This window comes from Lotus japonicus, chromosome 1 (assembly GCF_012489685.1).
Source record: "Lotus japonicus ecotype B-129 chromosome 1, LjGifu_v1.2".
In the NCBI taxonomy this organism is placed as follows: Eukaryota; Viridiplantae; Streptophyta; class Magnoliopsida; order Fabales; family Fabaceae; genus Lotus; species Lotus japonicus.
Genome location: NC_080041.1, coordinates 126,885,083 through 126,909,159, shown reverse-complemented (window position 1 = coordinate 126,909,159; position 24,077 = coordinate 126,885,083). Strand labels below are relative to the sequence as shown.

Below are 24,077 nucleotides of genomic sequence, written 5' to 3'. Positions count from 1 at the left end.
GCGGTGGTGGGTTGGTTTCTGGGTAATGGGAAGGGGCTTTTGGGTGAATGTTACTGGAATTTCTGTAGCTTGTTTTGTCTATGAAGTTGTTGTTGCGTCTAAATTTGTTTCAAGAATTTTTGTTGCTGTTGTTGATTCATTGCAGATGAAGATGGAGGGTGATTAGAAATCAATAATTTGATTAGAATTAGAAATCAATAATTTGATTAGAATTAAAGTTAAATGAATTTTAATTTCTTTAATTTTTAAATTTTAATTAATCTTATTTTTTATTACGTGGAGTCCTAGTGGCATCTAAGTGGTAAAATTTGTCAGGGCCACGTCACGAATGAGCGCCACCTATGAAAAATCTGTTTGGAATTTAACAGAATCTGACAGAAGGATCCAATTGTCACAAATTGATCTTTAGTGTATTAAAATTGCTCCTTTTAAATAAAGGGGACCAAAATTACACAAGAGGTATAGATCAGGGACGAAAAGTGCAATTAAGCCTTTCTATTTTTGTGGTAACACATAAGCATGGTTAAATATAATAATAATAATTATTCAACAACCCAACCACATAAACACATTTTTCATTCTTTAATTTAAAATTTCATCATTCATCATCCTCTTTCCCATCAATCTAGCCCCCTTCTCTCTCGCACTCACTCTCTCTCCCTGCTGTCTTTGTCGCTCCACTCTCTCTCTCTCTCTCTGACGGCTCCGCTAAACTCACCGGCAATAACCGACAACCAATCTCATCTGCTCCTCCATCATTTCGCGTTTCTCCGGCGACGTGCCGTAACCGACTAACCGCAGCCGCAACCGCCGCAGATCTGAAAGCAGCAGCAGATCCCGGAAATGGAGGAAGCGCTGGAACTCGCACGCGCCAAGGACACCAAGGAGAGGATGGCGGGCGTCGAGCGTCTCTACCAGCTTCTAGAATCTTCCAGAAAGAGCCTCACCTCCTCCGAAGTCACCACACTCGTCGACTCCTGCTACGATCTCTTGAAGGACAACAACTTCCGCATCTCGCAGGGCGCGCTTCAGGCACTCGCCTCCGCCGCCATCCTCTCCGGCGAGCACTTCAAGCTCCACTTCAACGCCCTCCTTCCCGCCGTCGTCGACCGTCTTGGCGACGCCAAACAGCCTGTTCGCGACGCCGCACGGCGGCTCTTGCTCACACTCATGGAGGTACCTAACTTGATTTTAACTTCACTGTAATTGTAGTCACTCGGTGATGCTTAAGTGCAATTCAACTCCGAATTAATCGAATTCGGAGATTGTGCGCTGACGGTAGAAATGTATCTATTGGAAATTCTTCTGCATCGGAATTGTAGCGATTTTGCATGAAGGTTTTGTTCATCTATGCTTGCTTGGATTTATTGACTATTACTTGGTTTCATAGTTTTGAATAGTGTAGCAAGATTTCTTAGTGTAGTTGAGGACTTAGACATTGGATCTCTTCCAGTTTGCATTACAGCCATAAGAGGTTCTAATATCCTACTGTCGTTGCAATGCCGGTGTTATTCGTCATGGATGTTATCCCTAGGGATGGAGGAGCAAGGAAGTGTTTTAAATTGCAATGAAGTTTTGTTAACACTTTATAACATACTCCTACCTTGAGATATATGAAGAAAAAAAGAGAGAAATGAGAGATATGATGAGTGATGTGATAGGAATAAAAGTGAGAGATAGGAAGAAAAAGAGGCTGGGAATGAGATGGAGTAGAAAGTGAGGCGTGAATGAATCATAACCCCTTGTGGTGTCTCCATCCAGCTCTAGTAAACTAATCTTGCACCGTTGGTTTTTTTTATTACCTTAATACCTTTTACTCTAGATGAGCATTGAGTAACACATGACAAAACGCCTGCTAGTAGCTGTTGCAGAAGAGGATGTGTGCAGATTTTCTTTTTCTGATTAGTCTTAATTCATAATTCCATATGTATAAAAATATGTAGTTCATAATTTTCAGTTTACCATTTGTAACCCAAACAACATTCATGTCTCCTAGCAGTTATAATTTTTAGTGAATACTTATGCTTGTGATATCTGATAGTGATAATGCATGTTCTCATACTAGTGAACCTTGTGGTTATGCGCTCTATTTAATTTACAATAATCATGTACGCATAGATTGTTCTAGGCAAATTATCCTTTCAGAAACTTACATTAAGAAGTTAATGAATGCTACTATTGTCGTGTATTATAGATTGTGCTTGCTATATTGCATTATCAGATGTCCGCATAAGCTTGTGATTTATCACCAAATACATGGAGTTTCATGTGTCAAATCTATCAAAGTTGGATTTCTTTGTATACATCACCTTATGGTAGCTTTGGTGTTTCTTTTACACTTCCGTTCTGTATATTTCTCTAACTGTAAAATGCATAACTTTCCCACGTGTATTTTGATCTTTATGTTATGTCTGTCTAAAAATGAAGTAAATCTGTCCTGATTGCAGCTTTGAAAATATTTTTTGTGCACCCTTCTTTGTGCATTCCTTTTGAAATATTGTTATTGTTATTTGCAGGTTTCTTCTCCTACAATAATTGTTGAAAGAGCAGGGTCCTGTGCCTGGGCACACAAAAGCTGGAGAGTCAGAGAGGAGTTTACACGAACTGTCACATCTGCAATTAATCTATTTGCATCTACTGAGCTTCCGCTTCAACGGGCTATCCTCCCTCCTGTATTGACTTTTAGGATAAGCAATACATTTCTTTTGGTAGTTAAATACTTTGAGGATGTGATACTAACTCCTTCCAATACTCGGTCAATTGTCAGGTATTGCTGTTGCTGAATGATCCAAATCCTGCTGTTAGGGACGCAGCTATTTTGTGTATTGAGGTAAGTGTTCCTTATGTTGTGGGAATTTAATTTCGCATATGCGGCTAGGTTACGTTGTTAGTTTAGGGTAGTTATAAAAATGGGTTTGTGGCATATCAGTGCTGCTGCACCTCCTCCCCCCCCCCCCCCCCCTCCCCAAAAAAAAGTTACTGAAGTAGTTAACATCTATTAGCAGTCAGAGAGGGCATGACAGTGCATATAAATAATAAAATGGGAAGAGAGGGAAGCATCCAGTCATTTGAGAGGGGGGCTTTGGTTTATGGAGGTGCAACCCTCGAAGTTTTACCTATTTTTCTTGTTCTCTGTAATACACACCAGGTTCTTATCACAAACTATCGTTAATTTCAATCCTTAAATTTATTAACCAAAAAAAAAGAATCGTTACTAGTGTATTCTATTTTTAGGTTAATGATTGAAAAAGGGCATAAATATTGAACAATAAGAAAATGGAAGTAGTCTAATGTAGGACATGAGTTGATGTTAGAACTTAGAACCATGATAAGTTTTTATTTGTGGTTATATTGTAATCTCAAGAGTCAAACCGATGTTATACAAATTGGTATTAATTTTTCAAGGCCTGCTGCTTGTGAATGTCATGGCTCTAATTTTGAGAATTGATCTGGTACTAATCTACTTATTTGTAATTTTGAACTTCAGTATTAATGGAACTTGACCAATTGTGCATGCGAATGAATAACTGAACTCAGTGGTTTATGGAATGCTTTAGTAATTGATACTTGATGCAATAAACAGAGGTTGATTTATTGATATATTCATATCAAACCCAAGGGTAGCAATTATGGATATTCAAACAAAGATGAATTTTATTGTTAGTACTAAGTATGTTTCTTTCAACATTGTCTTTTACAGGAGATGTACACACAAGCTGGGTCTCAATTTCGTGATGAACTTCACCGCCATAATCTTCCTTCATCTTTGGTATATATATATCAAACAGGAATGCATTCCCTGAGTTCATTCTTTTTTAATATTTCACAAATACTTGATATGAAGATAATTTTGACATGATATGAATTCCCTGAGCTTCAATAATTTTGACCTCTGTAGGTCATTTTACATTTTAATGTCAACTACTGTGAGTTTATTATTTCTTTTTCATTGCATCATATGATGGTTTCAGGTGAAAGATATTAATGCTAGGCTTGAGGGAATTCAACCAAAAGTTCGATCCTCAGATGGTATTCCAAGTGGTTATGCTACTGGCGAAGTTAAGCCTTTGAGTGTTACTACCAAGAAAGGTAGTCCGAAGGCCAAAAATTCATCAAGGGAGACGTCTCTTTTTGGAGGTTAGAATATTTGTAATCTTTGGATCATAGATATATCTATTTTAATTTCGCATTGATGCAGTTTTATCCATAGCACTGTTCACGTTGAGTGAACTATGACGGCGACCAAGGAAAAACCTTTATTGGAAGTAAAAGCCTCTAAACCCTAGCTGCCGTTGCATATTAAGTATGTGAAAAAACCTCCTCATTACAAGTCAACCTCTCCCTTATTTAGTGGGAAAGGCCTAAACCCTAATTCTCTATCGGACACTCTGGCCTTACATAGATTTGTCCCAAGAATCCATGCACTATAAACAATAAACTACAAGTCCTTTACTCGGACGAGCCCTTTACATAGGCGTGCTATTCATATAGACGAACCAATACTAAAACACAGTGGACCGCCCATCTGGCGATGCGATCCATAGGCGGGCTGTTTGGAGAAGGGCCTATGAATGACCCTGTGGGGCAATTCTCACCCATTGTGTGGCTTGAACGTCTCTTGGGCGAGCGTTGCGTCTGGGAAGCCTCTTACCAGCCTGCAAGACACGATGCCTGAAGCATGGAGGCAAAGTATGTCTCAATGGCTTCAAGGAGTCGCCCACTGTGTGGCTTGAACATCTCTTGGGCGAGCCTCGTGACTGGGAAGCCTTGGACCAGCCCACAAGACATCGTGCCTGAAGCATGAAGGCGAAGTGTGTCTTAATGGCTCTTCAAGGAGTCTCCCCTTGTGTGGCTTGAACGCCTCTTGGGCCAGCCTTGCGACTGAGAAACCTCTGACCGGCCTAAGCATTATAGCTTAATATCTTATGCGTGTGATTTCCCTCTTATGCATGCTCTATACCCACCTTAAAATTTTCTCTTTATTTAAAGTTTATTTTTGGGGTAGCTGCAAAACCTTAAAAAGTTTCTCTCTATTTAAAGTTTATTTTCGGGATAGCTGCAAAATTCCGACAACATTGGAACATACTTTCAATTTTCACGTAATGTGGTCAGTGTGAGAGTATGGACAGATTTACGTTAGACATCTCATTATTTGGTTTAAATTTCTAGTTGTTTTTTTTTCTATCTTATCATTGAAGCTTTCATTTCATGATAATATAATTTTTAGCTTTTGATTAGGATTTTTTTTTTGCGTGTTGACCTTATATTGGAGCTTTGGGATATTGTAGCTAACTTGTAGACATGGTAATTCCACAAGTTATAACTACATGATTATGGATATTCTACCTTTAATTACATATTGGTCTAGGGATCTGGCTGCTTTAAGTTGTCAAATGGGTGATATTTTAATCTGTGCTTCACTGAAGAAAATGTGTAAAATTTGTCATGATTTTAGTGGTGGAAGCAAACTAGCAAAGTGATTGAAGAGAGAATAATATGATTCAAACAGATAAATAGCATCATAAGTTATAAATATGTAAAAAAAATTACCACATCACATTAACTTTCTGTGCATTATCATATGCTGTACTGTCTACTCGTATTCTTCCTTCATTAGCTGAGTTATTGACATACTAATTCATGAGCTATCAGCAGGAGAAGGTGATATCACTGAGAAACCCATAGACCCTATCAAGGTATACTCAGATAAGGAGTTGGTCAGGGAAATTGAGAAGATTGCATCTACCCTTGTGCCTGAGAAAGACTGGTCAATTCGTATTGCTGCTTTGCAGAGAGTTGAAGGTCTTGTTCTAGGAGGTCGGTATTCCAAATTCCTTTCAGGACTGTGTACAGAGTTATATATGCTTATGGCGAAGTCTTCAGAACTTATTCCTATTTTGAGTCTGATTATGTGATAACAGTTGCTGTTGTAAAATATCTTTGGCTTGAGAATTGGTTTGAAGGTTTTTTGTGGTGATCTTTGATGAGTTTGATGTTGGATTTTAATTGCTGATGTTAATTGAACATATCTTAATCAACTGAACTGTGGCAGAAAAAAAAGTAGTATGGCAATTATATGTTTTTAATGAACAATAAAAAGGAAAATTAAATGCTGGTAGGGCAATAAACAACAGCTTTTGAGGGATACTGGTCAACTGTAATTCTGTTAATAAAGGTGCATAATTTAGCATCCTAGTTTAACAAAAAAGCAGCAGGAGCCTTATATGGTGGCTTAAACATTAGTTGCATTTTAAAAAATAAATTGATCAGAGTTCAGAGCCAACAGCTCAATAGGTCTATTATTTATTTGGATTATCTGTTTTGGTTTTCTCTTTCTTTTATCAATGTTTGCTTTCTATTATTGGAGGTAAAGTTGCTCTATTTATTATATTATTTATTTTTCAAGAGAACTGTTTAGTTGTAATGCATTTTTTTGTGTGGAATGATTGTTGAATATTTTCTTAATATTCTCCTTATCAGGTGCTGCTGATTATCCATGTTTTCGTGGAGTCCTGAAGCAACTTGTTGGACCATTAAGTACCCAACTATCAGACAGAAGGTCTACCATTGTGAAGCAGGTACACTAACATTTTTTACTGTCCACTGTCCAGTATTGTCATCTTTCAAGGATAATTGTTTATTAGTAAGCAAAACATTGTATTGTATCAAGGTGAAAGGTTAATTTCCTATTCCTCCTGGTCTCTCTTAGAACTAAGGTGATTGGTGAACCTTCTCTGCTATAGTGATCCTACTTTGTGTATCTTGAAGTGACACATTCAATATTTTTTGAACGATGTTCTGCCCTTAGTATGTTACGTTTGTCGATTGTCTCATTATTGATAATTACCTAAGAAGCGTGGAGACAACATCAGACATGTATACTATTACTATATGACACGGACATGGGATGTGGCAAATTTAAAAACTTAGAGGACATAAAATTGGTATAAAATCTATGCCAAAACACAAACGTGAAACCAAAAGAGAGTCGATATTTTAAGTGCTACCATGCAACATTTTAGGGATAATAAAATTTCGTATTTATCTAATTATTGCAATATTTTCATTTACATTGACATGAAAGTTTGAAATTGAAGAAAAAATTGCAAAGTACTGCTAGAAGTGTCCATCAAGTGTCTGACATAAATAAGAGATACGACACGGCTACTATTTTTAAGTGTCCATGTTTCCTCGATAATTACATTATAGACCTTGTCTATTGGGTAGGTTCATATTATATCAGTGTACTTACCTTACTGTTTCTGGTTTGATATTTGTTTATATACTTCCTATATAAGATGCTTTTATTTATCTAATCATTGCAATATTTTCATTTATATTGGCATAAAAGCTAAAAAAATTGAAGAAAAAATTGCTAAGTACAACTAGGAGTGCCCGTCAAGTGTCTGGCACAAAATAGGTGTCCGACACGGCACGACTACTGCTTTGACGTGTCCTTGCTTCCTATTTACCTTATGGACATAATATATTTGGTAGGATCTTATTATTGTAGTGTACTTACCCAACTATTTTTGGTTTGATTTGCTTTGTTCTAGGCTTGCCATTTATTGTGCTTTTTGTCAAAGGAGCTCTTGGGTGATTTTGAAGCATGTGCTGAAACGTTTATACCAGTAAGTTCAACAAGTTATCTTTCATTATTATCAGTGTGTGCTTTCAATATCATTAATTCTTGATCTGATAATCAGGTCCTTTTCAAGCTGGTTGTGATTACTGTGCTTGTAATTGCAGAGTCTTCCGATAACTGCATAAAAACGGTAATGTAATAATCTACTGATCTAATTGTCTGCATCTTATTGCTATGTTTCATTTTCACCGTTGTTCTCTACTTTCTAGATGTTGCGCAACTGTAAAGTTGCTCGTGTGCTTCCCCGTATAGCTGACTGTGCAAAAAATGATCGCAATGCAGTACTTCGTGGAAGGTATGAATTATCAACTACTGAAAAGTGAGCTGTGAATTTTTATTTTTATTTTTAAAAAGTAATACCATTTGCATCGTAGGTGTTGCGAATATGCTCTTTTGGTCCTAGAACATTGGCCAGATGCACCTGAAATTCACCGGTCAGCTGATTTATATGAGGATATGATAAAGTGTTGTGTTTCAGACGCAATGAGTGAGGTAGCTTTACAGTTATAGGTTATTTGACATTTAATAAATATCCTGTGTATCAAATTTGTAAACTTCAACCAGCTGTTTCACCGAGTTTCTCTTCTTTCTAACTATGAAGATTTTACACCACCTCGGTTGTTGCATTGCAGTGGCAGTTGTGAGAAGTGAAAGTGATTCTTGTACTAGTATACATAAGGATTAACATTTGTCTTTCTGATAACATCAAACATATTATTCGCGTCCATATGAAATATCATTTTATTGTTCTTAGTATTCCTTTTCCCCCTCTCCTAAAAGGCCAATTCTATAACTTAAACACTCAAAATGATAAATTGCAACAGCCAATAGTGATTGCAAAAATCTTAAAATCTATTATTTATTTACTGGTTGGATTCATGTCTTAATATAATGTGTCTGTGTGTGGAATAATCAAGATTACTGTGTGAAAATTGATAGGTACGATCTACTGCAAGGATGTGCTACAGAATGTTTGCAAAAACTTGGCCAGAGCGTTCTCGTCGCCTATTTTCATCCTTTGATCCTGTAATTCAACGGGTATACATTTTTTTATCTTAAGTGTGTTATATTCCTTCATTTTGTTGTTTGAGTATATTTTAAACTGAATGTTAATTGCAGTTAATAAATGAAGAAGATGGAGGAATACATAGGCGACATGCTTCACCTTCCATTCGGGATAGAGGTGCGCTGATGTCACTACCCAGTCAGGCCACTGCTCCCTCAAATCTACCTGGTTATGGAACTTCTGCTATTGTTGCAATGGACAGAAGTTCAAATTTATCATCAGGGACCTCTATCTCCTCTGGTGTATTTCTTTCACAAGCTAAGTCACTTGGTAAGGGTACGGAACGTAGTTTGGAAAGTGTGTTGCATGCAAGTAAACAGAAGGTCAGTGCTATTGAAAGCATGCTTAGAGGCTTGGATTTGTCTGATAAGCATAATTCATCTTCTCTCCGGTCATCAAGTTTGGATCTAGGTACCAAATAAGTTTGCCTGTTTATTTTTTTATTCTAAGTTCTAACCTCCCTTTTCAGGACTTGATGCCAATTGTTGGCGGTATTATTCGTGTGATTATGTATTATTTATATAAATGATTTATGAGCGGCTAATTTTTTCTCTTAATGCTGCTAGTGCAGAAGTTGACCCTCCATCATCTCGTGATCCACCTTTCCCTGCTGTTGTGTCTGCATCTAATCATCTGCCAAACTCTTCAAGAACAGAATCGACTGCTTCTAGTGTCATTAAAGGTAGTCACCGGAATGGTGGTCTGGGTTTGTCTGATATAATCACTCAAATTCAAGCTTCCAAAGATTCTGCCAAGTTATCATATCATAGTAATGTTGGTGTTGAATCATCATCGTCGTCTTATTTGACTAAAAGGCCTTCTGAACGACTAGAAGAAAGACGTTCTGCTGATGACGGTAGTGATATTAGGGAGGCTAGGCGATTTATGAACCACAACACTGATAAGCAGTACTTTGATGCCCTTTATAGAGATGGGAACTTTAGGGATTCACATAATAGTTACGTGCCTAATTTTCAGAGGCCTCTATTGAGAAAGAATGTAGCTGGACGTATGTCTGCTGGCCGGAGGAGGAGTTTTGATGAAAACCAGCTATCTCTTGGAGAGATGTCAAGTTATGCGGATGGTCCGACATCTCTTCATGAAGCATTGAGTGAAGGACTTCGTTCAGGCTCTGACTGGTCTGCTAGGGTTGCTGCCTTTAACTATGTTCACTCTTTGTTACAGCAAGGTCCAAAGGGAACTATTGAAGTTGTGCAGAACTTTGAGAAGGTAATGAAGTTGTTTTTCCAGCACTTAGATGATCCCCACCATAAAGTTGCACAAGCTGCTCTTTCAACACTTGCAGATATTGTTCCAGCATGCCGAAAGCCTTTTGAGGGTTACATGGAAAGAATATTACCCCATGTGTTTTCTCGGTTAATTGACCCTAAAGAGCTTGTTAGACAGCCATGTTCGACAACTTTGGAAGTTGTTAGCAAAACTTACAGTGTTGATTCTCTCTTGCCTGCATTGTTACGCTCACTTGATGAACAAAGGTCTCCAAAGGCTAAGTTGGCTGTTATTGAATTCGCAATCAGTTCTTTTAACAAACATGCAATGAATGCCGAAGGTGCTGGTAATATTGGCATCCTAAAATTATGGCTTGCTAAGCTAACCCCATTAGTTTATGACAAAAATACAAAGCTTAAAGAAGCAGCTATCACATGCATTATATCTGTGTACTCCCACTTTGATTCAGCTGCAGTTCTTAATTTTATTCTTAGTTTGTCAGTTGAAGAACAAAATTCTTTGAGACGAGCCCTTAAACAATACACCCCTCGCATTGAAGTAGACCTAATGAACTATCTGCAGAGCAAGAAAGAGAGACAGCGTTCTAAGGCTTCCTATGATCCATCTGATGTTGTGGGAACATCCTCTGACGATGGACATGTTGGTTTCTCCCGGAAAGCTCATTACCTTGGAAGGTATTCCGTTGGTTCCCTTGACAGTGATGGTGGCAGGAAGTGGAGTTCCCAAGATTCAATGCTGATGAAAGCCAGTCTTGGTCAAGCATCTTCTATTGAAACTCAGGAACATCCTAACCATAATATTGAGGCTGATGCTAATAGTGGTTGTCATGGTTCAAAAACTGAAGATCTTGCTTATTCTGTCTATCCAAGGGGTCAAAACTTTAGTGCTCAAACTAGCCAACTTGGACATGTGGACAGTAGCATGAACTTTGAGGGTCTTTCAACTCCTCGTCTAGATGTTAACAGTGTGATGTCATTAGATCATTTAAATGCTTCTGAAGGTTATGTACATGATAAAGAACATCCTTCTGAAGTGGAACTTAATCATCATTCAGTTGAAGCTGTAAATATTAACTCCATGGTAGACACAGGACCCAGCATTCCTCAAATTCTTCATATGGTGAGTTATGCAATTAGTAGAAGATGACATGGTTTTGTAATTTTTTTTTATTATTACAACAAATACTGTTCGAGAACAATATAAAGTATTCTCCTAGAACAATAGATTGTTGCAGAAAAAGATAGGAAGACAATCAGCTCAAAAGATCTGCCAAAATCCTTTGCTAAACATATATAAAAACCCCTGAGTTATTGGCAAAGACCCACGAGGTGGCCAAGGACACAAGTGAAAAGGGAGAAACAATGGATATCATTGATTTTTGGAACACTAGCATTATGCATCTGCTTGTAAGAACACTTAAGAAGAAGAGTTCACCTTTCCATACATCTCATCCTTTCCATACAGATAATGGGTTATAAGTACCCTTATAAATAAGTTGCCTAAGGTGGCAGGGAAAATCCAACTCCCTAAAATCAGCCTAGAGCTTGTCTCCAAGCTGCCAATTCATATATAAAGATATGTGGCTGCAAGAGGAGACATCTTTGTGCAGCCTTTGCTTCTAACCGATCATCCATTACATTTATTTTAATAGTGTTATATCTTAGACTATCTCACACGACTGAGGATATGATTTTCTTGTATAGATATGCAGTGGGGGTGATGGAAGCCCTATTTCAACTAAACAGACTGCTCTTCAACAGCTAGTTGAAGCTTCTATAGCAAACGACCATTCTGTTTGGACCAAGGTATGGTTGATTTGATATTGCCTCTCTTTCTTTCTGTACCCAAGTTGTTTGGTTGTCATTGCTACTAATGATTGTGGATGAAAAAAAAAGTCTATCAAATTTCATATGTCAAATGTGATTTATTATTGTGATACCATGGTTTTCATTTGATAGTTAATATTAAGATCAAGTAATACTTTTGTTCTTACTCTTAAGATATTGTACTCCGAGTCCCCTCTGAAAGAATAATTTCTTAGATCTGCCAAGTTTGGTTTGTGTAGCAGTTTTTTTTTTTTGTATCTATTGAAAATTTATGACCGGTGTTCATATTGATTAATTTAAACCTTTTGTTCATGTAGCTGACCGATCTTGTGAAAAGTTTTTTTTATTCTATCCATGTTGGTCAGTTTTTGCTGATTGATTATGTTCAATCAATTGATAATTTGATAAATAGAAAATTTCTTTTTATAGAAGAATTACAGTCTCTTCAATTTTCTAAACCAGAATGAGCAATATATTTTGATTCTCTTCTCTATGTAATGGTAGTGTTATGGTGTACTTGCAGTACTTCAATCAAATTTTGACAGCTGTGCTTGAGGTACTGGATGATTCGGATTCCTCAGTCAGAGAGCTTGCTCTATCATTGATAGTTGAAATGCTTAAAAACCAGGTTCTTACTCATTTCGTCCCATTTTATTTTATTTTATTATCCTCTTGCTCATATCAGTTTTTGCTACTTGTATCTTTTTCATTGACTTTTAGCCCCTAATTTTGAAGTTTATTACCTACTTTTCGTTTACAGAAAGATACCATGGAGAATTCAGTTGAGGTTGTAATTGAGAAGCTGCTTCATGTTACTAAGGATATCATTCCAAAGGTAAGCGAAGTTGTCCTATTCTAGTTTGTTATTTTCTAATTTTGCTTTCTTTTCCTAGCCTCAATTTTCATCCCTTATTCAGGTCTCAAATGAAGCAGAGCACTGCCTAACGATTGTTTTATCTCATTATGATCTATTCAGATGTTTAAGTGTATGTATTTGTTGATTATTATTATTTTTTTACTTTGTGACCCACCTTACTCCCTGTAAAAGGTTGAGTAAAGCAAATGCAGTTTTCCTTCATTAACTTAAAAGCTAATGCTTAGAGTTTGAACTGTTTCAGGTTATTGTCCCTCTACTGGTAACTGAGGATGAGAAAACACTTGTCACTTGCATAAATTGCTTAACAAAGGTAATTGTCTCTCGTACAACCTTTTTTATATTTTGGAAAGAAGTTCCCAACAAATCAATGATATTTCAAGATGAGGAAAGTATTACTTCATGTTCTATATACTAAAAAGCTTACAATATTTATAAAACATAGTATGTAAGTTTCCTGCTTTTTATAATTTGCTTAATTATGGACAATTTGGCTACCTCTTGGATACTCCAGCCAATATGCCTTATCCTTTGTTCGTTAGCTATTACTTTATATGACTACATACTGTTTCAATTCTTTGTACTCAGAAATATAGCCTAAACCTGTGAATGATAGTGAGTAGGAAATACAAGTGGATTTCATATGAGTAACACATGCAAACAGGTCTTTCTGTTTTCTTGTTTTGTGACTGGGTTTAGTGTTTATGTATCCTTGCTGTATCACATCCAATACTTGAGAATTCACTAGATCTCCGTATCATATCATACCTGTAAAACATCATACCGTTGCTGCTTTGTGTGATCCATTTTTATGCATGATTTAAGCAAGCTTTGTAAACATTTATTTTGTTTAATATCTAACATCATATTATTCTGTACTTAAGCTTGTGGGCAGGCTCTCTCAGGAGGAATTGATGGCTCAGTTACCCTCATTTCTGCCTGCTCTTTTTGAAGCCTTTGGAAACCAGAGTGCAGATGTTCGTAAGGTACTTGCAGTCTTATATATGCAGTAATTTATGGTCCATTAAGAAGGGCAAACCTGGTCCTATAAAGCTCCCGCTATGCGTGAGGTCTAGGGAGGGCCTGATCCACTTTGTGGATCTAATGTAGGCAGCCTTACCTTGCATTTTCGCAAGAGGCTGATTCCAGGGCTCGAAGCTGTGACCACACAGTCACTTGACAACAACCTCACCGTTGCACCGAGGCTTGTCCTCATTTTATGGTTCATTATTGCATACATTGTTATTGCAAATTTATCTGGCAACTGAACATGAGATGCTTGAGACCTATTTGCCACCTTCTTAAAATAGTGTAATCAGTTTTAACATTAGTAGAAAATGCAATTGTGAGTCATTTTCCCCTTTACCTTGGTCTATTTCATTACTCATTTTATGTAATTGGTGTATGGTTTCAGACTGTTGTTTTCTGTCTCGTGGATATTTATATCATGCTTGGGAAAGCATTCTTGCCATATCTGCAAGGCCTTAACACCACACAGTTGAAGCTCGTCACCATATATGCAAATCGAATCTCACAAGCCAGGACAGGCAAAGCAATTGATGCTATTCAAGATTAGCAGGTTCGTTGGGAAGAGAGTTTGTGGGTTTTGGGTTTTGTCTTATTCAATGTTGTGTATTTTGTATATTTGCGTGCATGAAGTTTAATAGTGGGTTTCCTTTGCCTTTCCTTTCTCAGCTTTGCTCTATACATATATTTTTCTTTTCCCTTTTTCTTGCCAATGTTTGATGGAATTTGGAGAGTGCAGGTGGTGGAATACAGTGTGCAAATTGTAATCTACAGTGAGAAACATTATTGATTGTATAAAATGGTTTCCAAGAAAGTCTCATTGGTTCTGTTAGTTGAATATTTTGAATTTTGGTGAAATTTTGGGAGCTTATCTTCAACCTTCAATTTTTTTATTATTGTTATTATTATTGTTGTTGTTGTTATTATTATTATTATTATTATTATTATTGGATGGTGTGAAAACCACTTATAAGAGAACCAAAGCCTTCACCCAACAAAACCACAAAGCATTACATGTGAACTGCGCAGGAAAAATGCAAATTTCAGTCCAGCAATAACTCACTTCAACTGATAAAAGGAGCTCTGCTCAAGTGGGGCACTTCCATTTCTACTGTGTTGAATAATCCGTGTGCAGTATGGTAGTGTTCCAAACTTCATCCATCCAAGCTGAAAGTCTTATTGTCCCATTGGGAGTCTGACCCTTACTGGTTGTTTTGTAGTCTTCCTGGCTGAGGGTCTTCAAGATTGAAAAGGTCCACTTTCTAATGGCTCTCTCTTTGGATCAGTAAGCACCATATCCGGTAAGCGTTACAAATTAACAGGCTGTTATGGATAAATTCCACGCCATCTGTCTCTAAATAGTTGAGCTCAGATTGTCATGATGTTGGTTCGGTTTGTCTTTTACATGCACCCCATTTACCGTACTCAGTCTTTTGCAGCCAGTGACTAGTTCATAGTTATTGGTTCATGTGTAACCCCATCCAACTCTCGGACTAACATCCTGATCAATTGGCATGATCAGTGGGGGGATTTATAAATCTATTTCCATCTTGATTCTGTTTTGCACTCGACATCATATTGTCGCTGCTCACAGTGCTTTCGGCTGCACACCACCTCCGTCACTTCCTCCTTCGCAAGCCCCCAGGTTACTTCCTAGTGAGGAGCCTTTGATGGTGACTCAGGTGTTAGATTGCAACCTTTCCACTCCCCACACTTGCAGTTGAGCCATTGGTGGAGCACATCCTTCCAACATCCTCATGATGAGGTCATCAAGCAATTGAAGTGCAAGATTATGAGGTGGAACGTCTTATGGTGCTCCCACTGCGGCCATTGCCCCATTGCATGTGGATTAGGCGTGGAATGTTGAGCACCAAGTTGAGGATTAGAGCATTCATTATTTTATGCTTACAGGCATCGTGATCGCGATTAAATATCACAACTTAGTTGCAACAGGCCCAAATATGGGACCTAGACCACCTATCCCTGCAAATAACTCGATATATGCTTGAGGCATCGTCACCTCTTCAACACTTCATAATTGCGGATGAGGTCACACCATTGGCATCCTTGAGAAAAAGTTTCGTAAGCCTCAAAGTATTGAATTGCATACCATAGGCTCAAACCTTGTTATGCAATTATGAAATGTTTGTGAATGCAATGCTTTTTGTGCGAGTATTAGACCTAATTGTTTGTTGGAATTTTCCTTGGACGCTCAGAGAAAGTTATTCCTTAATTAATTTCGAGCGCTACCATTGTGGTAAGTGACAACTTGACATTTCATTTTGGCCATAATTTAGGAGTTGCCTTGCTCTTCCCACACTCTTGCATGAGTTCATCATGGAGAAAATGAGCGAATTAATACATTATCACGCGTTTACAAGACGTGGCTTTTGTCCCAAATCCCAACCTAAATATTCAACTCCATATCATTGTGAAATTCATCAAAGAAGGAAACCCTTTTTTCCCTTTAATTTTCTATGAATAAGTTTCCCACCAAGGCGGAGTTCCATAACAAGGTAAGGAAAAACTCTTTTTAGAGTTTGGGGGGGGGGGGGGGGGGGGATTTTGATTTATGCGGTTGCGAAAGCTATCCCCTCTTATATCTTATCATGTCTTTCTTTATCGGATAGCTTGGTTCTCATACAGCGGGGATGATAAGCCGATTTTATTTGGGGAGGGGGGGGGTTGATATGACACAGTTTATGCATTGGCTTAAAAGTTTATGCTACCCTAAAGGTGAGGGGACTTAGGTTCTGGAATTAAGGCTTTCAACATGGTCCTTGTTGGCAAGAACTGGTGGATGATCATGTCTCAACTTGGGCTGCTAATGGAAACAAAATGCAATTTTCATGATTTTATGCATTTGTTTTCGACTAATGCAGATGCTATAACTAGTTTGCTTCTTACTATATTTTGCTGTGTTTGGGAGGCTCAGAATGACTTCCTCTTTTGAGGGCCCCTTCCTCCTTGGTCAGTGTCCTTGATCGGGTGTCTTCTTTGGAGTCGTCTGCCACGTTGCATTATGTTATTTATTCCACTAAATAAATAAAGTTATCGACTTATATCATGTGCTTATTGTCGTAGTTTCGTACTATAATAATCCACTCAAGTAACAAAGTGTTTGCAATTTTCTTTTCGTTTTTGTTTTGTTTTTGGTGTGCATCCTCTTATTTTTTTTTTTTCATTATATTTAATTTCATATCCATATCTGTATATTGCAATTGTACTTTTTTGTTTACGTTGGAATGTATTTAATAATAATTATAATGCTAAAATATATATTAGTTTTGGTAAAATCATCATTATTAACCCTTCCTCTTGTCACAAAAAAAATCATCATTATTATATTTTACTCTATTTTTAAAATATCTCATTTTGATTCTCAACTTTTTAGATAACATTACTTTAGTAACTGACACTAATAAAATAGTGAATCATAATATATTTAATGCATATATTCATATTAGAAGTAATACTTCGTTTTTTTTATATATTTTATTATTTATGTGTGTATCGTCCTATGAACTTGAAATTTATGGTTATGTGACTACGTGGTAGACATATAAACTAAAATATGATAGATTGATAGAATTTATACTAAAAGTAAAAATATATAAATAACATAAATATTTAATTCTTTTTTTAACAATCTTATTGTAATCAATAGAAAATTATTTTAATTATTAATTATACATATCATATTATATTTAATGTTGATTAAAAAATATTGATTTTATAAATTGATGAAAAGTAAAATAATTATTTGGACCAGTAATTAAGTTATAGTATTTATTTAATATGAAAAATCATATCACGTCATGATATATTAAATTTACGGAAAAAGTGAACCGAGTTTCAAATTTTAAAGGGTAGAAAAATAGTGATTTGACGCATGTAAAATGAGGGGTAGTTTAGATAATACAGTAAGTTATATCACAACGCTTGATTGAGAAGTCATCAATTGAAATTTAAAGAACACTAAACATTATTATACATATGAAAGTATATGATTATTATCATAATCGTTGATTGAAAAATTATAATTATGATGAGCTACTTTACTATCTAAAGTGACTCCCTTACTTCATATGAATAAAATTCAAGTCCAATGAATACAAATTATTCAATTATTGGGCCTGTGAGACTGAGCTAAATCCTAAACTTAGCCTTTTTGGTACAAAAGTGAACATAGGTTTACTATGCTTTTGCTTCTTGCTTTGTAAATTTAACTAAAACTATTAAGGTGAAGTGTGACTTAAAACACCCCCAAATCATAACTCTGAGTGATTTCTAAGAACTTGAATAAGAACGAATCTTTTCAAAATAAAAGAAATATTCAATAATATTAAAAATTTATTTATACAAAATTAAAATTATACCAGTTAAAAAGCTAAAGGACAACAATTGTGATTATTCCCTTCTTAAATGAAAGTTCACTCCACTTTTTCATTTCCTTTTTAGAAAAGAGGAAAGCGTTTAATGAGAAGTGTGACTTTAAACAATCCCAAATTGTAACCTTAGTGATCTCCAAGAACTTGAAACGTCACGATAAAGATAAGAACAAATCATTTCATATTTCAAAATAAAAGAAACATTTAATAATATTAAGAAATAACATTAAAAAATAATATTATACTAGTCAAAAAGCTAAACGTCAACAATTGTCATTATTGTCTCCTTAATTAAAGTTCACTCTACTTTCTCCTTTCCTTCTCAGAAAAGGGGAACGCCTTTCAGGTTTCTTTTGACATTTCTTCGCTTCACTGTCAATCTGCTCTCCGCAAGTTCACTTCCTTTCACGTCCCTTTCGTTCTTCATTTCTTCGCTTGAAGGTATGTGCTCTTAATGAATTTCATACTATTTTGTCTTATTTTCCAATTTCTAGCTTCTGGTCATATTCATTGAAGTAGTTTTATCTCTTTTAACAATGTGCCCTGACTATAAAAATAGTGTTTAGACATGTGATGCTGATTATCAATAGATAATCATGTCACCATATAAATTAGTATGAAGAAAGCCCCCTGAATTCACTATATAAATCATGGAACCCTGACAAGAAGATGAACATGTCTTTTTTTAGCAAGCCCGTCGGTTCTATCCCTAAATTCATCTACATGTACGTTCAGTAAAGTAAAGTTAGGACTCCCATTGTCTCCCTTTTTTTTTTAGTTGACATTGTCTCCCTTTGAATGCTTTGTTCTTAGGGTCTTGAATGTCGATCCAACTCAACTTCATCCTAATAGTTGGACCTTTATCAAAGATTTCCTCATTTTATGTGAGGCATATGACATTGCGCCCAACGTTAACTTTTTCTACTCATTTTTCGAAATTAAGAACAAACTAAGGTAGGGTGGGTGTCCCTTTAACAACATACCTCGAAGAAGCATGTTTGTTTATTCTAAACGTCATCCTAAATTTCCTTTATACTAGACTATCAATCCTATTTCCCTGTTTGGAATTGAACTTGACTTCTTAATCAATGAGAATAAAGTAGATTTTGATTTTCTCGAGAGATTTTCCATTTGGCTTAATTGCATCTTTGGTCCCTGACATTTATAAAAGCCACGATTTTGGTCCCTCACCTAATTTAATTACAAAAATCATCCCTCACCTAACACTCTGTGAACAAAGTTGGTCCCACCGTCAATTTTTTAACGGAAGAAGCTTATGTGGTGTTTGAAAACTTAGGTGGAAGTGCCACCGGAGAGAGGGAGGCACATGCCTCTACATCTCAGAGGAAAAAACAACAAAAAAACTCAGAGGAATAGGACACAACCTCAATCCCAGCGTTCCAACAACTAGGCCTCCCAACAGCAAAGCTTCACTATGAGATAAAAAAAACAGCCGAGAGGAGAGGAAAAATCGATTCTGACGCCAGTGGCACTTCCACATAAGCTTTCAGACGCCACGTAAGCTTCTTCCGTTAAAAAATTGACGGTTGGACCAACGTTGTTCACGAAGTGTTAGGTGAGGGACGATTTTTGTAATTAAATTAGGTGAGGGACCAAAATCGTGGCTTTTGTAAATGTCAGGGACCAAAGTTGCAATTAAGCCTTTCCATTTTAAGTAGTTCAATCATTATCTAAGCAGTTAGTAAATATGAGAAATTGGAACAATGCCCAGGTAGTTCCTTTTATCTTTCACCTTTTTTCTTTCTTTCTCTTTTTATGATTTATTTCAATGTCTCACTCTTGTTTTTTTTTTTTTTTTTACTTTTTTTCAGAGGATCTAATAAATAAAGGCTTAATTAAGTTTTTGGACTCTAACATTTACACTACACTCTATTTTAGTCCCTTGATGGCGTAAAATAATGTAAATGACTCGTGTTCGAAGATGTCATGACTTTTTTTTTTCAATTCTTCAATCTCATAAGTCTAGTGATCGAGTTCCTAACTTCCTATATATATAACTCTGAATTACCCCTCCCAATTTGGGGATATTTTGTTGGGTGATTAACCTCCTGTATGAACACCAAGCCTCTGTCCCTCATCTTCCTTGAAACGACTTTGGAATTATACCTTCTTGTAACCCTCTACTTGCTCGCAAAACCTGGAAAATATTCCTCCCCTCAAATTAACAATTCGCCTCACCTAATTTCATTTTTAAGCCTTGCTTTTAGCTTTAACCCAGTTGTTTGCATTGATTGTGGGTGCTCGATAGACAAAAGTCTCATTTGGATTCCCATCCATACACCTAACTCCTTTATTTTTTTTTTACATCAGAAATTGCACTCGCCAGGAATCGATCTCTGGACCTTTCCTACCCAACTCATATGTCTCCTAGCTCCTACCACTTGAGCTATCCTACGGGGACACGTAACTCCTTTATAAGCTTACTTTGGAAATTTTAGTAGTAATAGTTTCTGATGGTTCTTAGTCAAGTAATCTATTACCATTAATATGAGTTTGGTTTTTTTTTTTTGATAAGTCAAATGTTAGTTGTTAATTGTTAGTAAATTAGTTCCTTCGTCAGGATTCAAACTCTGACCCTTCACCCTGCAAATCTCTTCATTCCCTTAGCTCACCAAGTGAGCTACCCTTCCCCCCTACCCCCACATAAAAAGGTCAAGGTTAGAAAGTGAGCTTAGTAACTCTTGATACGCCTTATGTTATATATATTCACAAAATTCTTTAAATTGTCGCAAATCTTAACAAAGCTAGAGCATTCTGCCCTCAATGTAATAGTACCCTGCCCCGAGTACTTTCAATGTTTATATTTTGAGTGAAAATAAAAGTTGAATTCAGTTAATTTTATATTATTTATTAAAGCATATTAAATTATAGAAATTAAATAATATTGGATATAGAAGTCAAATATTTCCAAAAAATCTAAAGAAATGATTAAATTATTTGAAATTAATTAAAATATATATAAAATAGTATTATTTTGAAATGAAAGTATTAATAGGATTAGGAAATGTTTGATTTTAAGAAAAAATAATTTATTATTTTACTAATAGCTAAAAAGTATTATATTATTTTGTACTTCATTTCTGACTCTAAAAATTTGTACTGAAAATTATCAAAGTAATATATATGGTGTTTTCACTATTTCTCATAAGTCCTAAACCAAAACAAAAACAAACACATCATAAAATTGATTTCGAATACCAAAGAGTCCTATGAAATTTCAAATGTAAACATAAAATGAAAACACACATATATATATACACACGAACATGAAATAAGGATAGAGATGAAATAAGAATCTAATTCTATTTATAACCACGACAGAGTAGCTAGTTCTGTGATTCTAGCAGCTGTTGTTGACGCCATCCAATCTATTATTCTCGTCCTGGTAAATAGAGTTACGTGGATTTGTACTCTTACCTCTGTTTATATCTCTTCCTTGCATAGTTGCATTCAAATTAAAGATGAAAGGCAAATAACAAAAGGACCAAGAAAACAAAAAAAAATCCTTGGAAATATTATTGTCTTCTTGTCTAGCAATAAATAGAAATAAGATGCCCTACAAATTTACTCAAGATATAGGAATCAGCCCCATTTTTGGAAAGATATCACTGTCCTTCAGATTTTGAGCATTTAAACAAAATCCGAAAACACTTACTACAATTTCAATGTCGATGCTTACGCACAACCAATTTGGTACTTCCCATTGCACACTAATATTCCAGTAACTAATTCAGTTACTTAATGAGTTATTTAATTCAATGTTAACTACACTACTAACTACATAAGCATTGTACTCATCTTTCAGTTTTAGTGAAAGAGTTTACTAATTAACTAACTCACTCAACCACTAAGTTAACTGAGTAACTGAATTAGTTACTTCAATCTTAGTGTCCAAAACTTTCTTCTTTTCCATGTCTTTTGAATCTTATGGCAAGGCTAATTATTTAGATAACTAACCACATGGCAAAGATATTTATGTGTGTATATATAGCACCCTACACTTCTCTAGCCATCCATCTTCATTTTTCTCACCTTTTTACTCAAAATATTAGCTTTTGTCTCAGATTCTCTGGAGAAAGAAATTTCCATCAGGTTCGTGTTATTGCTATATTATATTGAAATCTACATGCATATTTAGCAAGTATTAAGAGAGGGAAACACATTACACATGCATAGTGATTTTCTTGTTTTTTTGTTTTTATTTTGTGCAGCAATATAGTGTGAGGAGACGTGAAAAAGTTATGGAATCTCAAAACAAGAACAACCCTCAAAACTTGGCCACTCACCAGATAACAGCACTTGTTGTAGATGACAATGCCCTCAACCGAAAGATTCATCAACAGCTGCTGAACAGTGCTGGAGTGAAAAATGTTCAAGTGGCGGGAAATGGCAAAGAAGCAGTGGATATTCATAGGCGTGGACAAAGATTTCACCTAATTCTCATGGACAGGGACATGCCTATCATGAATGGCGTTGAGGTATTTATATAATATACAACTTCAATATATCTACACCCTTTCTTTAATCTCTTCCTCTTCTTTTCCTATATATCACATCATCGGTTATTCAGTTATATTTCACATTTATCAGTTATTACACACAAGTTAGGAAGTTACACACAAGTTCACAATTAATTGTGGTCTATATAATAAGCTAGAAGTTGGATTGATCACTTTCTTTTTCATTTATCATCTTCAGGCAACAAAGGAACTTCGTTCAATGGGCATTTGTAGCATGATTGTTGGGGTGTCATCCCGCGATACCGAAGTGGAAATACAAAATTTCATGGAAGCAGGTTTGGATGACTACCAAGAGAAACCCTTGAAGAGTGCTAAGCTTAGTTCAATTCTTGATAAGATCAAGCCCAATTTTAATTTCCAGTGATAATCCAACTGTATGTGCAATGAATGCAAGAAGTAATAAAAACATATGGTACCTGCAGGCTGGCTAGGAAGTTAACCATTTCTTGTTTTCAAATTCCATATGTGGATTTTGTTTCTTTATTTGGAGTTAGTTATGTTGGCCTTCCTTTACTATGGTCAGAAAAAATGCTTATACCTTTTCCTGTTTTAAAATTGCATGGATATTATTTTTGGAGTTATGTAGGTCTTCCTTTATTTACTATGGCAAAGTCTGATCAGTCTGTAGTGCTCTATGAGATTGTTTGTTCTTAGTTCGAACATTAGCTACGCGACTAATGTTGCACAGAAGAGGAAAAGCTCTAATTGATAAACAAATTGTTTGTTTAGTTAAATAAGGAGAAAAAAGAATGGATTATAATTAAAGGCATGCAATAGAGGGAAAAGGAATCATTTAGTTTTAGAGGAGGGAGGGAAACTTCTATTTTCCTTTGCAAAGGGAAGGAAAAAGAAAATGATTATAATTATAATTTACTGTAGTGATATCTATATATGATATATCCTTCCATCCACTAGTGTCAATAAAGGGAACTGAAGAAACATTAACCAATAGACTCTAATGAGTAATGAAATATACACACCTCATTTTTTAAACACTTCATTTCCACATCTTTTTATTTTTATCTCTCTCATCTTATCATCTATCACATCTCATATTTTCTCTCTCTTACTTTTTCTTTTCTTCCTATCTCTCTTACCATTCCACCTCTCCACCTCAAAAGAGAGGTGTGCATGAAACATTATCCGAGTCTAATTGATGTGACTAGATCAAGTGGGGCTTGCGCATGCAATGTGCAAGTGATGAAAATGTAGTTCCGGTAACACCACACTAAATATAGTACATGCAACTAGGCCATATATAAGAGAATAGTACATGCAACTAGCCTTGTATCATATATAAGAGATATTACATTTTCTTTTGTATCATATTTTAACTTATGTACTTATTTTTCTTTTCTTTTCATTTCATTTTATGGATATTTTAACTTTTAAATATTAATTATTATCTATGAAATTTATATATTAAAGAGTCTATATGGCCAAATGCTTCTTTTCGA

General features: G+C 35.8%; 2 protein-coding genes across 3 annotated transcripts; both read left to right on the top strand.

Annotated features, from left to right (window-relative positions):
- The first annotated feature begins 589 nt into the window (after nucleotides 1-589).
- On the top strand, nucleotides 590-14,502 carry LOC130730459 (CLIP-associated protein). Of its 2 annotated transcripts, none has more exons than XM_057582473.1 (21): nucleotides 590-1,176; nucleotides 2,517-2,672; nucleotides 2,768-2,830; nucleotides 3,701-3,769; nucleotides 3,972-4,137; nucleotides 5,656-5,817; nucleotides 6,481-6,578; nucleotides 7,557-7,631; nucleotides 7,707-7,775; nucleotides 7,855-7,940; nucleotides 8,020-8,137; nucleotides 8,585-8,683; nucleotides 8,765-9,122; nucleotides 9,283-11,081; nucleotides 11,666-11,767; nucleotides 12,312-12,416; nucleotides 12,549-12,623; nucleotides 12,706-12,774; nucleotides 12,907-12,975; nucleotides 13,547-13,648; nucleotides 14,077-14,502. In XM_057582473.1, exons 1-21 carry the CDS (start codon nucleotides 844-846, stop codon nucleotides 14,236-14,238), a joined length of 4,335 nt encoding a protein of 1,444 aa, XP_057438456.1. In that variant the 5' UTR covers nucleotides 590-843; the 3' UTR covers nucleotides 14,239-14,502. The 2 variants fall into 2 exon arrangements, with proteins under 2 accessions (XP_057438456.1, XP_057438455.1); XM_057582472.1 differs by having other exon boundaries at nucleotides 5,653-5,817.
- A 7,604-nt stretch (nucleotides 14,503-22,106) lies between these two features.
- On the top strand, nucleotides 22,107-23,159 carry LOC130732636 (two-component response regulator 24-like). Its single transcript, XM_057584645.1, has 3 exons — nucleotides 22,107-22,192; nucleotides 22,312-22,578; nucleotides 22,799-23,159. The coding sequence occupies exons 2-3, from the start codon at nucleotides 22,342-22,344 to the stop codon at nucleotides 22,982-22,984; spliced, it is 423 nt and encodes a 140-aa protein (XP_057440628.1). The 5' UTR covers nucleotides 22,107-22,192; nucleotides 22,312-22,341; the 3' UTR covers nucleotides 22,985-23,159.
- Nucleotides 23,160-24,077: the final 918 nt, after the last annotated feature.